The 17,522-nt window shown below is 34.8% G+C and overlaps 1 protein-coding gene across 7 annotated transcripts in view; it reads right to left on the bottom strand.

Moving 5' to 3' along the window:
* Positions 1-737: 737 nt before the first annotated feature.
* Positions 738-17,522, bottom strand: part of YTHDC1 (YTH N6-methyladenosine RNA binding protein C1) — a 35,970-nt gene continuing 19,185 nt past the window's right edge. For 4 of the 7 annotated variants that reach the window (XM_086704908.1, XM_086704906.1, XM_086704909.1 and 1 more), the window contains 8 exons: positions 11,143-11,227; positions 10,023-10,189; positions 7,422-7,504; positions 6,147-6,183; positions 6,011-6,074; positions 5,839-5,901; positions 4,070-4,204; positions 738-1,739 (listed from right to left, as the gene is read on the bottom strand). In XM_086704908.1, coding sequence (XP_086561034.1) covers positions 1,515-1,739; positions 4,070-4,204; positions 5,839-5,901; positions 6,011-6,074; positions 6,147-6,183; positions 7,422-7,504; positions 10,023-10,189; positions 11,143-11,227 — 859 coding nt within the window. In that variant the 3' untranslated portion in view covers positions 738-1,514. The remainder of the gene's footprint in view (positions 1,740-4,069; positions 4,205-5,838; positions 5,902-6,010; positions 6,075-6,146; positions 6,184-7,421; positions 7,505-10,022; positions 10,190-11,142; positions 11,228-17,522) is intronic. The other 3 variants (XM_025921305.2, XM_025921304.2, XM_086704907.1) reach the window with 1 other exon arrangement.

Here is a 17,522-nt window from a genome sequence, read left to right on the forward strand (position 1 = left end):
GAGAACATAATACAGTGAACATAAAAGCAGTATCCTGGTAGCTTTAAACATCTTTCAAGAGTGAAATTCCTGCATTCCCCTTTTTAGACCAATACAGATTAAGTTTCTGTAAAACTGTGATCATGATTTGGTACACAGTGCAACAGTAAATGCAACACTATGTAAAAAAAGAAAAAAAAGTGGCCAAATATTTAAATATCCCAATGCCTAAAAAGTTCAACTTAATAAAAATCAAAATTTCAAGTATAACTCAAGAAGCTGAAATACAAAAAAGGCTTTTATACACTGTTTTGTGTGGCCCTCTGTTTTATATAGCTTGTTACCACTAGGAAGGATTGATGGTTAATTTAAAGTATGTAACTGTAAGAGGTTGAATTACAAAAGTGTATTTTAAAAGTAAAACAGAAAAACATCTGTAAAATAATTTATTCATCAAAGATGAAAACAGAAAAACCTGAAATAACAATCCTACGACCAGACTAGATCCAAAAATGTTATCAGATGAATAAATACTTAATCAAATACTAACTCAATCACACACCATCAGTTCTTATATTAGAAACAGAAGTAGGCTTTTAAAATTAATTGGCCCAGATCAATCATTTCTGCTAAAATATGCAAAAAATGGGAGGGTGGCAATCAGGGTTCTTATAGTACCCAAACATAAAGCATCATTTTATGTCCAGTAATTCTTAAGAACACAAACTGGCATCCAGACAAAAATGAAGTACAACAGGTAAGTGTCAATCTTTACCAATTTATTTTATACAAAACAGTAGCAATGTAGAATATGGAATATCTTCCGCTGCCACACACATAAGTTGTGAACATTCCAAGCCAATGTATACAGTTGGAGGGGAAGGCTAACGATAGCATCAACCATGCTACTGAACATAGGAATTTTTTTATTTAAAAAGATTAAAAATTAGATAGCAATGTCTTCTTAATATTGCTCTCATCATTGAAGACCGAAGAAAAATAAAAAGTGACTTTTTAAGATTAAAAAAAGAGGGAAAGGGAGAAACAAAGAGGCTGCTACAACACTGCCATACTGTCAAACCATCATACTTCAATATTTGCATACTTGATAGCAGCATTATTTTTACTGAACCGTGTGCAACTACATTTAGAAACACATCAAAGCAAAATATCATGGCAGTCATCAATCAAGATCCAAAAGAAAACAAACAAAAAATAACTCTAGGATGAACACACTATAAGTAGATGAACATTTATGGAGAATGAATCAATATCTACATTCTTGGACTGTTCCATTCTGCTCCTTTAATAAAAGTGTCAACTCAAATTGTCAACTGTGCATTTTTGGAGGATTTGAGTTTTTCCAGTTCGTATTATACTGCATGCTTGGAACAAAAAGGGATATAATAAACCCTTCTACACAATGAACTTTAAGTAGACCGCTGAAAATAAATTTACTACTTGTAAACACACACAAAAAAAAAAAAATACAAGATTTTCTTTATCTTTAAACAATCAGTGCTTCCAAAAGCGCATTATCTTCTATATCGACCTCTCTCCCCTCGGTCTCTGTCCCGGTCACACAATCGCTCTCTTTCTCTCTCTCTATCACGTCCTCTATCTCGTTCTCTGTCTCTTCTGTTATCTCTAGGGCGGTCTCGCTCCCGCTCCCGATCTCTTTCACGGGGTCTACTTCTCCGACCACTGACAACAGCTTGTGTGCGACGAAGGAAATCATCCACTCTCATGTCATAATCATGCTAGAAAATAAGAAATGGATTAGGTATGTCAAAAATCAAACGGAACTTATGAGTCCCCATACTGTAATTACTGTATAGTATGGAGAAACAATTTACAGAAATGTACTAATGCATTAATTCACAGAATGTAATTTTGACACTGCTTAGAAAAAGATTGTGACACCTAACTAGTCACCCACAACAGTGATTATTCAAACCTTGTTGCAACAACTCACTTCAGGAAGTTTCTTATACAACTCTAATGACTTTTCTAGCCAATTCTTTTTACTAAGATTTAAGCCAAAATAATCACCTAGTGATGACGATCAACTATCATGGATGCAAGCCTGATGCCAACTATGCTAAATATCATCCATGTTTTTCTCCAACAGGTGAACCCTACTTTTTTTCCTCCTTTGACTCTACAACCTGAACCAAGTCTGCCCTCTTATGGTAAAACTAGGAGTTGTTACATTCCAGATTTTCTTTCAAACTAAACCATTGTTAATGACAAGCAAGTTTCGAAATTTGATAGACTTTTAAGAGAAGAGGGACATCTGGGTGGCTCAGTTGGTTAAGCATCCGACTCCTGATTTCAGCTCAGGTCATGATCTCACTGTTGTGGGATCGAGCGCCACATCGGGCTCCATGCTGGGTATGGAGTCCTCTGCCCCTCTCCGGCCAGCTCTCTCTCAAAAAATACAAAAAAATTTTTATTTAAAAAAATTAGAATTTTAAGAAAGTATGTACTTTAGTAAGATTGTGAGGTGTACTCCACATAGATCTAAATATACATGAAAGGCTGGGGAGAACAAGAGAGGGTAAGATGAGCAACTGTCTAAGTGAGGCGCAAGGTGTCATTGTGACTACTTCTAAGCTTAATCCCTGCTCTAGCTTTCTACTCTTAGTTCTCAACTCACCTTTACTTACTGAACTTGGTCTTTTTCCAAAAGTCAGCTTAAATATTCAGATTATTGTGTTCAAAAACACAATTCCACCCTCACATACCTTGAATACATGAATATTATACTAGCATAAAATATATACACTAACCAAAAAATTACAAACAGATGCATAAAACTTAAAAGGACAATAATACCTTTTCGTAAAAGAATCTTAGAAAGAACTCCTATTTTGAAAATTATGTAATCATTTATAAAAAGTACCACAAACCATCTAGCCAACTAAGTTTTCATCATACATAAGCCATATATTTCTTCCTGTATTACTGAAAAAAAAAACTACTAACATCTATTAGTCAGTTAGGATTCTCAGATTGTTTCACTGAATATTAAAGATCCTAATAGGATTTGATTTTGAAAAGTTACTGTCTTTATGAGAATAAGAAAATAAATAACAGACAAAAAGTTATCTCAAAAACAGGCTAGGCCACTACTGCTCTGACTGGCCCTCTCAAATATGCATGCTCTTCATCTAAGTGGGAAGATAATGTTTATTTGGCTCAGCCAAAAGACTCATCACCTCAAATTGGTTGGGGGGGGGGGGGGGGGATGACAGAGGGTTGAAGAAGGTGTCCAAACTGTACATCTTACTTTAACAACCTAACTACGTAAGACTACCAAACTTATATACAAAGGAATTATGCTAACAAGTGCCAGGAGACAATTTCAGTTTAAAAAATGAAAGTATTATTAGGGAAAGGAAGAAAAAAAAAAAAAAAGGAATATCAACCATTTAATAAACAAACTCAACCCAACTAGTATAATGGAAAAAAAATCCCATAAATCTCAAACTAGAACTGTCTTTCATTCACTGTTTTGAAGAGATCAAAAAATGCTTTTCATATCAACCATATCAAATTATTAGAACCAGTAATTACTAAAGGAAAATTATCCATCTGCCTTTCTTAACATCTGTTGGTTATTTGTTAGCATTCTCTTAAGAGTCAGACAGAAGAGGTGAATTGACAAAATTTATCAGAGAAACAACTAAATAAGACCAGAGACGATCGGTTAACTAACTTAATACATACCATCCGATCTATGAAAATTGAGTCAGAATATACAGAAAGCTTAAAAATACCTATTTACAATAAAAATTACACAATTATTTATAACTGAAGACCCCAGTACAGAAAGAAAATCTAATTCACCATATCCCTAGGACACTATTACCTAAGAGTTATATGTAGAAGTTGCCTCCACTTGAGCAGTTTGTTTGATCAGTGAAAGAAATATGTCTATTTAAATAATCCAAAGGAATTAGCCATTCTTAATAAAAACAAGTTGTGAATTACTCCAAAACAGTATGGAGTAAGAATATCCCCACATTTAAATTATCTACAGAATTGAAGGTAGTTCCTTCACACTTTTGCCTTCTCGTGCACTTACTACTCGTTTATCTCTGTATCTTGCTTCATGTGGTACTGGGTGATGTCCTGAGTAAGGGGGATGAGCTTGAGGAGGTGGAGCATGGTGCTGATAGTAAGGATGGTGTGGAGGTTGTTCCATTCCAGGATAAGGAGCCTAAGAAAAGAAACCACTTCCATAAGCATCTACCAAATATCCGTGTAAATAAACCATTTTTAGAATTCCACTATCCAAACAAATAATTTAATAATCTGTACTACCCATTTACTTCCACAGAATTAGGGTTTGTCAGAATACCCTCTTGTTGTGCTTGTTGGAAATATGTGCATAACAAACTAATTACACATCCTTGAAGATTTAACATGTTTGGGGCTCCTGGATGGCTCAGTCGGTTAATCGTCTGACTCTTCATTTCCACTCAGGTCATGATCTCCCGGTCTGTCAGTGCAAGCCCTGCCTCAGGGTTCCATGCTCACAGTGTGGTGCCTGCTTGTGATTCTCTCTCCCCCTCCCCTGCTGGTGCACGCACCATGCACCCACCGTGCACTCTTCTCTCCCTCTCTCTCAAAATAAATACACCAACTTAAAAAAAGAAGATTTAATATGTTTACACTTTCATGTCGTGTCATTTAAATACTAATAGAACACAGTAAACCCTTAATCAGTGCTTACAATGAGCCAGGCACTGTCCTAAGCACTGAGGGAGGCACCAACAACTGGTTAAGTAACTTAAGATCACACTGCTAGTAAAAAGGTGGAGCTGGACACCATAATCAGGCATCCTGGATCTAGAATCAATCATCTTAATCTTAACATCTACCCTTAAAAAAAAAAAAAAACAAAAACAAAAACAAAATCTCCAGAACCTAAGGAACTTTTAAATGCCATTATAAAATGTGTAAGAGCAAATCAAAGGTTACTTTCCTAGTTAGTGCCAAGAGACTATTTTGACATTTAAAAATTTTCACAGAATCTAAGAAAAGCAATCTTATTAATCCATCTATCTTGTACACAGTACCTTAAGTGCAACAAGTCAGATGAAGAAGCCACATTACAGGCAGCATTAAAAAAAAAAAAAAAAAAAAGATAAGAACTATTTAAACTTCTAAGTTTTTTATTTCTTGGGAATTAATTCTTCAGCTATCCTCAATACCTTAAAAGATACTCTTAAGAAGAATATTCAGCTTTCTTACAGGAAAAAGAATTTAACAGTTATGAACAGCATTTAATTAACCTTATTTTACAGAAAAAAAATTAATGAGTGTTGGGATCAAGCACTTTACTAAACTTCACATGTATTTTATAAATTATTTGACAATCCCATAGAGTAAACACTGATATTCATTAAATTTCAAGCCACAAAAGGACAGGCACAATGTCGATTTCATTCACCAACCAAGCCTAACGCAGAGTGCCTTGCACAGAATGAGTACATTAATTTGATGAGCCAAAGAATGGACAAATACCCTCTGAGTTTTACCGATAAAGAAAACTAACAAAGAAACCTATTATGAAACTTGCCCAAGATCACAGAGTTAAGAAGGGAAGGTATCTGAACCCAGGCAGTTTGCAGTACTAGCTACTACAAAAATAAACTATAACACTTACTAATTAAACTTGTACTACTAACACAAATCAAATTACTCACTAGTTTTTAGTTGTAAAAATAGATTCCAACAATTTATTTAATGGGTAACTGTAACAGTCATCTTCCAAATAAGCATTCAAAATATATGAAACTGCAAATGAAGTGAAATAATTTGCAAAAAAAAAAAAAAAAAAATACAAACCATTCCTTGCCAAGGTGGTGGTGGTCCCATGTTATGAAATTCCCTCACATAATCATTGTAGGACTAAAATGAAAAATAACAATGTCAATAATAATAAAAATCAAACCCAGAACTATAAAATAAATCAGATCCTGGTTTTATGAACATTAAATGTATAAAATGAAATGCTTACCCCATTTAAAAACACATCTCGGCGAACTCCTGAAAATCGTCTGTTGGGAATAAGATTTGTGAAACTAAATTCAGGTAATTCATAAACTAGTTCTAAGAATGTAATTTGAAACTAAGCAAGAGTGAACCCAACTTACCTGTCTACTTCCTGGTATCGTGGATCCTTTAAATACCCTGTTCAAACATCAAGCATTTTAGTAAATCAAATTTATATTTTTTATTACGGCATTATAATTAAACCTTCCTTACCACTCATTTCAATTCTTTCCATGAAATATAGTGATGCTATTAAGTGATGCTATTATTGTATTATTCCATTTTCAGATTTTCTTCTTAGATTACAAGATAATCTAGAAAGTAACTAATAACTTACTGATACCACAGAATTATAAACTGCTAGAGAGGTTTTCATATGAATCTTCTAAATCCACACCCCAATTCTCGCTAGATAGAAAATTTCTTCATTCTGCTCCATAAGAAAAGTAAGGGCAGAGGAATTATCTTGAGGACACTGTAATAGGACTTCCTTAAAAACAAACGTTTACTTTCCACCTTAGGTATTCACAAGCTCTGCTAAGTCAACCACAGACAGTTTTTAAAAATGCAAACTTAAGGGGGAGAAAAACAAGTCCCAAAAATGAAGATGTATACATTTTAAGTGAAAGAACCATGACAAAAAAAGAAATATTCTTTCTCCCCATCTTAAAAGATGGAAGGACTCAGCAAATTAAAATGTAAAAACATTTGAGTGCTCATGTTTCTGAGGAAAAACTAATTTCACTCTCAGGAACATCCATTTTGGAGAAGAATGAGGTTTATCAAGCCAAAAAATGCTGTAATGTTCACTAATACCAACTTCCAAATTGCCTAATTTTTGTAAGTGTATTATAAGTACCATCTCTTAAACTCTGCCTTTTTAAATTCTGATAAGACTAGCTGAAAGCTGCCTTCTAGATTATAAACCAAATATTTCTCATTCCTCTCTAAAAACATGTGAAAGATTTTTATTTAAAAAAAACATAGCATAACTTCAGTTTCCAAATAAAGCTATATACCACATGAAATACTAAGTATTATAGAAAATGAAAAACATAATAAAGTGTAAGATGGCTGCTTTCCCTAATCATCTTTAATCTTAAAACACATGTGCAGTTTCCATTTGTGAAATAATTGTAAATTAGCAACATCAGGTAATTAACAGATGATGAGTCACACTAAAATAGATAACCTTCACGAAGTAGAATTTAAGTGACAACTATTGATAATTTCCTATGATTTAAGCAGTCATGTCCTAAGGTTTTCTCACTTTTAGAACTACAGGATTACAATAAATGTTTTTGTGTCGTTGTTGTTGTTTTTGTTGTTGTTTCATAATTTTAAGTCAAATATCTGCAGGATTATAAAATATTAACCTGGTCTCTGGTGAAACTCAGGGGCATAGTCAATCCTTGGTTTCTTTCTGCTGTTATGAATATCATAATCTTCTGGTCGACGCCTACACAAATTAGACACATTAGAAATTAAACCAAAAACTGCTGGGAGAACAAACAGCAATGCAAGAGTTTCTGACAGAAATAAGTACAAAGAATAGCCCATTATTTCCTTTAAAATAACATCCTAATTTCTGGTGAGCAAATCTTAAAATTTCTAAATTTTAATTCCTCTAATTACTATATAAATCAATCCTTGAATGTATTGCTGGAAGTAGATATGCTCTATAATCTCATGCTATTATGAAAAACTTGGAAAGAGCGGTCTGCTCAAAATATGTAAATCACATTTTAGTATTCTAAACAAAAGTAAATGAGCTGCTCTCAAACTAACGTAAACATCCAATTTAACACTTTCCCAAATAAAGTCTCCATTCACGTGAAAAAACAAAGAAAAAAAAAAACTATCACCATTACACAATAGGTAACTCTAAAATCTATATATTCAAACTTATTAATACCATCTTAGAAGACGTCTACACAGAATTAATTATTTCTTGCTTCTTTTGCTTTGCACAAAATTATGCTTTTCACATGATCATACAGAAAATTTGATACTTATTCCAAGTGACTTTACAGGAAAGTTTTGATAATCTTAATACTTGGAAAAACTAATTTCTATAGTTAATAACATTTAAAAACTAAGGGAATTTTTTCCAGAGACAATGCCTTAAAATAAAACTGGAAAGTAATGGAGCAATTTAACAGAGTTCATAAAACGAGTTCAAAGTATATATTCTTTAGAAAGTGAAATTTTACTGTCTGCAGAGGGCTGCTCTTTATGGTCTCCCATAAATCTCAATGGCTAATGTAATACATCATTAAGTACACTTCACTTTATTTAGCATTTAATAAAGAGCTACACAAAATAAAAACAAGAATTCCAAGTTTTTTTGGCAATAAATGTATCTTTTTACCCTTACTGTCAAATAAAAAGTCTATATAATAACCTGGCATCACTAGTTTTCCAGCTGTTTCTTTGAGTTATCAACTGCTTTCATTAACTTTTCCAAGACAAGTTCACTCAAACTGCAAAGTGCAATTACCCCAAGCCCCCGCCCTCCCCAACAAAATAAAAACAGTTGCATCTACAATAAATAAGACTAAGAAAATTAAAAGCTGGTTTAAAAAATAAACATACCGCTTTCTTGTAGTTTGGGGAGTGCATTTACGACCGGTATAAAACATGATAGAAACAGTTCATATAGTAGTCCAACTACTGACTTTAAGCTGTAAGCCATACATATATGGAGGCCCTGGCAGGCTTGAGAGAAGGTGTAGTGGTGTAATAAGTATAGTTTGCAGTCCATTGCAAAACTGAGGTAAAAACTTCACTTGTATATATTGTATTGCACTGGAAACCTCTTAGCTTAAACTTCAAAAGACATCTTGGTGTTCAGTCCTTTAAGGCCAAAAGTAAGGGGGCTCTGCCAGGTGTCCTCCTACCTACTTGACAGTGTCCTTTTTAAGCTCAAAGAAATGGGGACTCTTGTTGGATTATCTGTACCTACCACAGGATGTTTCCACCAAAAGGAAACTTAACCAAAGGTTTCATCCCATCAACCATACATCCAACAGTCTTTAGCAGAATATTTTAGATTTAGCTGTATGCAAATCTACACAGGGGAAGGTGTTGGGTAGAAGGGCTTAAATCAGTCCTTTGCAAAGACTTCTCCAATTCTGTAACAAGTTAAACCCCCTTTTCCTGGAAAATGCTGCTTAGTTCATAAAGTAGTGATCAATAACCATGACGATCCTCTAAAAAACATTTTAAGTCCACAGGTACTGCCAGCATCTGGAAAAGTTGTAAACAGACACAGCAACAGCCCTTCTTTTCGGTTTGTTGCCGGGTCTCCCAGGGCCACTTGATCCCCTTTGGAAAGAACCTATTGTTTTCAGAAGCTCAGCAAGATGTGTGAATTCACTGGGTACATGTTAGAGAATATTTGGCAATGGGGTTAACACATCACGGTGATAAAATTTGAAACAGTCCCAATAATGCTCCTCTTGAATATCAAAATAACTTAAAATATTTTATCCTCTAAATGAGGCGTCATCTTCTGAAAAAACATTAGTGATCCTTTATAAAAGTCCCATATCTGATAAGGCTTATCCAGAGACACACCTGAAAGAAAAGGCTTTTTACAAAATATTAACAATTTTTGCAAATAAAGACTTCCTTCTCTCTTCCTCCTTTCTAGCCTGTTCTGAGCAACAAAGGCCTACCTCATTGCAATTGTATACATTGTATTATCAGAAAACTATCTAATTTAAACTGGTAATCACTCTTTAGCAAATAATTTTTTTCTGCATAAGGAAAGATCCCCATTTTCCTCTTGAAAAATGACTGAGACCAAGGTGACCATGTGAAATCCTCAATGAAGCCACAAACTAGTCCATGCAGCTTGATTTGAGGATTTTCTCTTTCTTCTTTACCGCAGGACAAACTTTTGACGAATCACATTCCTCCATCATGTTATTCTGATACATGTGCCTATTATCAGTCCAAAGAACGTTTCTAACCTTCCCACATCCCGGACTGGTTCTCGACGGGATGGACGTCCTCTTGATCGGGGCTGAGAATGCATTCTTCTCTTGTGACGCATTTTATGAATGACCTGATACAAGTCAATACTTTCATCGGGGGGAAATAGAAGACAAAGCTGGGTTCCACATTCAAGTTCAATTTCCTAGAACAGGAAAGTAGTAATTTACAAGACGAAAACAGGAGAAATTTTCAATAGACTTCTTGTATTTTCCTGAAGTACAAGAACAAAAACCGACTTGAAGACTTCCTTCTCAAAGCTGATGATCATACAGGATTCCAATAAACTTCCTTGAAAGGTTTTAAAAAACCTTTCAAAAGTGTTTTTTATATACAGGTAAAAACTAAAAGTATATAATCTGCAAAGTTAAATACACAAATGCAGTTGCTTAAAACTCTATGACAATCATCCTCTGCAAACAAAGGAATGTTTCTTTGTGCAAAATACAAAAATATCAGAACAAGGTTATCTACCTTAACTCAGCGGAGGAAAAACATGTTAGTGTGCCAAAATACATTACAAAACTACATTACAAAAACTACATTACAAAAACTACAAAGGGAGACTAATGTATGGCTTTTTAAAATGAAGATTTATTTTCAACCACCAGCAATTTCATTTATGAGTAATGAAAGCACACCGCTTCTGGTTCAAAGTTACATGTAGAAGATTCGGGTTTAAATCACTACACTTATAATTTCATTTGCAGACTTGAAAACCTGGGTACATATACTTTTCATATAGCTTCCTTCTGATTAGAAAACTTCAGCAAAGATGTTAAATGGCATTTCTAAAATTATACAAAGTGCAGTAAATAACATAATGAAAAACAATTTAAAATCAGGACCAGAATTTCTCATCAAAAACTTTTCTTTCAATTGTACTAAGTACCATATAAAGCTACCTATCTTTCAACATTTATGGAGGTCTTACTAATTGGTCAAAACCACAGTGATTGTGAATTCCAAATAAGAATATTTTCCCTTAATCTTTCACACGAATTCTTTCAAAAATGGCTTAAAAATGTCCTTCAATAAAATTCTCTAGAAGGAATGATTAAATGTATGTGTTTTAAATAATGAAGTAAGACAACAAACCTGTCCATCACGTCCAATCTTTACTGGCTTATGTTCATTCCAAGGATTGGTGAGATGAGCTGACTTAGTGAAGGGTAATTCACGCCTAAATACAAAGTAATACCAATTATATTCTTTTGCAGAATCCTTTAGGGACCTTATATTACTTCAGCAGTTAATCCTGAGTTAAACGTGACTAAAATTTAAAGAATTACTTAGGCTAGAAGCATTCATTTCCCAGAGAGGGAGCACCTTTAAGAGAAGGGTTCTTTCCACATTCTCCAGTGTTCTCAAAAATAAGCTAAATAATACAGTGTGTAAGAACATGAGCTTGGAAACCAAGACAGTTTGGGTTTAAACCCCAGCGCGTGCTCGCTCGTTCTCACGCGCTCGCTCTCTCCCTCCTCTGAGCCTGAGCTGAATTCTTCAGCTTATAAACAACAGTATCACCACCTACACTTCATACCTGTTTTTAATAGTGTGCAAATGGAACGACATATAACATGTTTAGTTAGCTCGTTTCTGTGTAAACAAACCGCATTTTTTATTAACTAATCAACAAAGAGCTGAACCTTCATCAGATAGTTAATACCAAATGAAAGTAAGTGTCCCCTATCCTTCGTTCAGAACTGCTCTCCTAGATTCCAATGTCCTCTCCTTTTCAGGAAGACAATAGTTCCCTATCACCCATGGAATGGCTCTTGACAATACAAATGTTTATATGTACAAATTCGTATGTCTGCACATATGAATTATGCCCTCCACTTAGGTGAGTACTTATATAACTTAAAGAAACTCAGGCTCTAAACTCTGAGCCACAGGGCAAAATGGTCTCACCAACTTAAAAGAGACAGCCTGTATTTTTATATTCTTTATCAACCTAGCATAATGCTAAATGCAATTCATTCCTATTAACTGTCAAGGAATAATCAAGTTAACAGCACTTAACAAGGCTTTATCTATGTGTGTGCAAAGTAATGCCAAATTAAATAAATGCGTTAATTATTTATTGTATCTACAATACACATGAAACTGCTCAGCCCAAAGACATACAAAGATGAGTAAGATAAAGAGCTGCTTGCATTCGTAAATTTCTTCCACAGCTATCAAAGAAGAATAAACGAGCACATGAAAGTTTTGCTGGTCACATCTATTTTGGAGAGAAAGAAAATAATCAAAAAATGCTTCCTGGAAGAAGTAGCATATGGAATATGCCTGAAAGAAAAGTGACCCAGGAAAAGCCAAATGTAAAGAGCTAAGGAAGGGTTACGTTTGAAGCAATGAGAGAGCTTGAGCAAAGGTATAATGGAGAAGAAAAAACACAAACAACCTGGTCTAGTGGATAAGCTATATAGGCATTTGTTCTACTCTTACACCAATTTTCTTAAAGATGAATATAGGATGCTGAAATTTTATAACTTCTTTAAACTTTGGGGAAGAGTAAAGTGTATCTAAAGTTAACACAGTGGCATGCTCTGTGGTGGTGATCATGTGAATATATGGGGGAAGTGGGCTATGAATGATGGGAATACCCACTAGGTATTACCAAAAAGCTTGAATTCTTAGTGTAATAATATACATCTTACTTCACACACCAAAAGTGGCTCAAGAATGTATACCTATATGTATACAAAATATATATACACACTTTTTTTTTTTTTTTTAACTTTTCAGCTCTCAGAAGTTAAAAGAAACAAGTCTATACCAAAGCCTAGGGTATCCAGGAGGAAATCTCTAGTAACAATTCTTTGTACTTTAATACTTTCTTAGATTTTCCCTCTAAATTGCCAGTTAAAAAACAGTTACAGGAGAGGAATAAATAACCTATAAGCCACCAAAATATAGGAAGTTACAAATTGTTCCTGCAGAAAGTTACCACTGTTATTTAAATATTAGCAATGAAATACTGAAGGACCAACATAAAACCACACACTGAGTTGGGTTGAGTCACTTGGGATTAAGCTTCTCGATGACATTGGTTCTAACTAGATTCTACAGATATTTTTTTGTGTGTGTTGACAAATACATACCTACCAGAGTATCACCAAGAACTATGAGGCCCTAAGCAAAACAGGACTCAGAATGTATTTAGAGAAACTACAGGACCACAGTCATCGTAGTTATAGAATAAACATCCTAAAAGTTACCTTTTAAACTGACGTGTAATGAAGACAACTACAGATGACCAGCTTATTGTGAGTAATCCAAAGAACATGGAAGTAACTCGCTGATTTAAGGGGTTTGGTTAAGTGGGACAAATTTAACAAAAGAACATACAACTGTACAAAGGCTCTTATGTACTATATAGAGGTTTGGCTACTAAAGTTAAAAGAAATAATGGAGAAATTCTAAAAGAAAAGAGAAAATGGGCTAATTGGAATGAACATGGAAGGGGTGAGTATAAAATAGCATCAGTAGATGCTAATTTAATTCTGGACAAATGACATTTTATAGAGTATAGCCTTATTTAGAGGTAATTCCCAGTGATAACTTAAGTCACTTTTTATGGCTCCTCTCCTATCTGCTAACACGCACCATGTGATCTTAAACTTCAGTGTGCCTACAAAATACATGAGCCATCAGAAATTCAAGAGGTTCGAGGTGTGTCTTAAGATTCTGCATTTTGGGGCGCCTGGGTGGCGCAGTCGGTTAAGCGTCCGACTTCAGCCAGGTCACGATCTCGCGGTCCGTGAGTTCGAGCCCCGCATCAGGCTCTGGGCTGATGGCTCGGAGCCTGGAGCCTGTTTCCGATTCTGTGTTTCCCTCTCTCTCTGCCCCTCGCCCGTTCATGCTCTGTCTCTCTCTGTCCCAAAAATAAATAAAAAAAAAAAAGTTGAAAAAAAAAAAAGAAAAAAAAAATTTAAAAAAAAAAAAAAAGATTCTGCATTTTAACGATCAGATACTACTGACACAAGTGGTCGAGAGACCACACCTAAATAAACTTAAGTCTAGTTATTATTAAATCCAAAGGGTGCTTAAATAAGTCTATCAAAACTATCATATCTGAAAAGAAAAAATATTGATAACAATTACTATTACTGATAGAAAGCCTTCAGCATTTATATTTAAAGTTTGATCCTCTTAACTGAACCAAATGTAATTCTCATTTTATACACAAAACTTAAGAATACAATAGACTTACCCAAGGAAATACCAACATAATATTACATGCCCCTCAGAATTCTTCATTATAAAACTACTCTTGAACTAAGTGATGAGTATTTTAAAAATTAAAGTTGTAGTTTTTCTTTAAGAATATTCTTGAGGATACAGGAGTACTGATGCATAGGGGCACTTATACCCCAATGTTTATAGCAGCACTCTCAACAATAGCCAAATTATGGAAAGAGCCTAAATGTCCATCAACTGATGAATGGATAAAGAAATTGTGGTTTATATACACAATGGAGTACTACGTGACAATGAGAAAGAATGAAATATGGCCTTTTGTAGCAATGTGGTTGGAACTGGAGAGGGTTATGCTAAGTGAAATAAATCATATAGAGAAAGACAGATACCATATGTTTTCACTTTTATGTGGATCCTGAGAAACTTAACAAGAACCCATGGGGGAGGGGAAGGGAAAAAAAAAAAAAAGAGAGAGGTTAGAGTGGGAGAGAGCCAAAGCATAAGAGACTCTTAAAAAATGAGAACAAACTGAGGGCTGATGGGGGGTGGATGATGGGTATTGAAGAGGGCATCTTTTGGGATGAGCACTGGGTGTTGTATGGAAACCAATTTGAGGATAAATTTCATATATTTAAATAAATAAATAAGTAAATAAATAAATCCTCAATAAAGAGAAAAAAAAAGAATATTCTTGAGGTACATTCTTGAGGTACGTGGGTGGTTTAGTCAGTTAAGTGTCTGACTCTTGAATCCAGCTCAGGTCATGCATGATCTCATGGTTTGTGGGAATGAGCCCTGCATCAGCATCTGCGTTGGCATGGAGCCTGCTTAAGAGTCTCTCTCTCCCTTTCCCTTTGCCCCTCTCCCACTGGTGCACACTCGCTCGCTTTCTCCCTCTCTCTCAATAAATAAACATGAAAAAAAAAAAAGAAAAGAATATTCTTGGGGCACCTGGGTGGCTCAGGCAGTTAAGTATGCAACTCTTGATTTTGGCTCAGGTCATAATCTCACTGTCATGAGATCAAGCCCCACATGGGGCTCTGTGCTGGGCATGGTGTCTGCTTAAGATTCTCTCTCTCACTCTCCCTCTGCCCCTCCTGCACACATGCTCTCAAAAAGAAAAAGAGAAATAGAAAAAGAAAAAGAGAAAAGAGAAAAGAAAAGGAAAAAGAAAAAAGAAAAAGAAAATTCTTTCCAGGTCAACATAAACTTAAGTACAATAAAGAAACTTTACTACCCAAAATTCTGTACAAAACGTTAGTATTTTGGGTTTGTACCTCTTGTTAGTGAACACATATCAAACAAGTTGGTAAAATAGCCAATAAGTCAGTGAGGAAGGCAATACGTGAATAAATTAAGCTCACCTTCTGAAATTAAAAAACAAATTTCCTTATCAAGAATTGGGAAATGAAGGTTAATAGAACAAGTAACATTCAAAACAAAATTAGCTGCAACCAATTTAAAATGGGTAATTATTTTGTCTACTAATCCTAAGACAACATTATCTCCAAATACTTTCCAGTAACACCAATAATGTTTCTAGTCATAAAACCACAGACTAACAAACTTCTTTGGTTTTTATACAGTTATAGACATCCAAATAAATAAGTCTATCTCTGCTAAGAAATAGCAAGCACCTTGTTTTCCCAAAAAACTGCCACCAGATCTTTAAATTTTATAATCTTAATTTGATTATAATAGAAGTATAACTTAATTATAACCTTAATTTCTAAAGAGCCATAAATTTTTATTTAAAAATCCTGGGTATAATGGAGTAGGGGAATTATCACCGACACCCTCACCAACCTAACACTGCATTCCAACATTATAATTATGCAATTTTTCATTTGTTTTTTCCATGTTGTCACATGGATAATTACTTCTGTGTATTACATTTAAGCGACAAACCATAATTCACTTAACCAGTTTCCTATATGGAAGAATTTAGATTGCTTCCAATTTTTCCCTATAGAAAGTAATGATGGGATGAGAAGTAATGATGATATATTTTTATGCAGTTTTGCTACTCTATCAACAATCAACCTAATATACTATTTTCACTGTATTATTGCTTATGTATGTTCACAGTTCTTCACTTTCCCATACATAAAAGTTTAACTCCTTTGGCTGGCCCACATTACTGTTCATCTCTAGCTTTTATCATCTGTTTCATTAAAAAAAAAAAAAAAAAAAAGGACTCCCTACCCCACTCACATACCTTCCCCTCCCCACCCCCACCGCTTTACCATCTCCTAAGCCCCATGGCTTCTGCTTGTGTTTCCATGCTCTTCCTAGTCTGCCTTCCAGACCGGTATGAATAGCATTTTTCATTCTTATCCAATTCTTCCATCCTCATCAAAATCTGACACCTACGCTAATTTCAACTTATAAAAAATACATATGGTCTGTTTCAAGTAATATTTTTTTACTGAAATTAATTTTATAGGCAATAGATGTGTACATACCATATAAAGTTCACTCAAATACTTAGTTTTTTATGTTAAAATAACTTTCTAGGCCCAAGATGTAGCCACTCCTGCTGGATGTGTCATGTCAGCAAACAGAAGCTTAGGTCTAACTTTTGTGTCCCTGTAGGTGCTCAGCTTGACCAGAAATGCAGTATATCCAATCAGCCAATCCCCAAACACCAAGCCACCTTGAGTCTGGGCTTTCTCACCCCAAATGAGGTTGACAACGTAGCCCTAGCTAGTAAGACATTTTCTATTTGTCTCTCTCTTGTTCTTTATCCTATAAAAGCTTTCTGGGATGCCTGGGTGGCTCAGTTAAGTGTCCCACTTTGGCTCAAGTCATGCATGATCTCAAGATTCTTCAGTTTGAGCTCTGCATGGGGCTCTCTGCTGACAGCTCAGAGCCTGGAGCCTGCTTCAGATTCTATATTTCTCCCTCTCTCTGCCCCTCCTCTGCTTGCACTCTGCCTCCCTCTCAAAAATAAACATTAAAAAAAATTAAAAGCTTTCTGCCTTCTGCCCCATTTTGCAGCTCTCCACAGGAAAGTGTCCATTTCATGAAGTGTTAAAGTTTGCATCACCTAAATTTACTTCTTTTATCACTTTCTAACAATGCATATTCAGTAAGAACATAACAATAGTTGTAATAACTCAGTTATTTCTAATAAACCTATTTAAATCTTAATTACCATTTTCAAAATATAATACCAACTAAACATGTTTTGCTATTTCCTTAAGAAAAAGTACTTGTTCACAACTAAATTAGTTACCTCCAAAATATGAGCCAAGTTAAACAGTGGCTAT

The sequence above is a fragment of the Puma concolor genome, chromosome B1 (genome assembly GCF_028749965.1).
Source record: "Puma concolor isolate L17-30 chromosome B1, mPumCon1.1.hap2, whole genome shotgun sequence".
In the NCBI taxonomy this organism is placed as follows: Eukaryota; Metazoa; Chordata; class Mammalia; order Carnivora; family Felidae; genus Puma; species Puma concolor.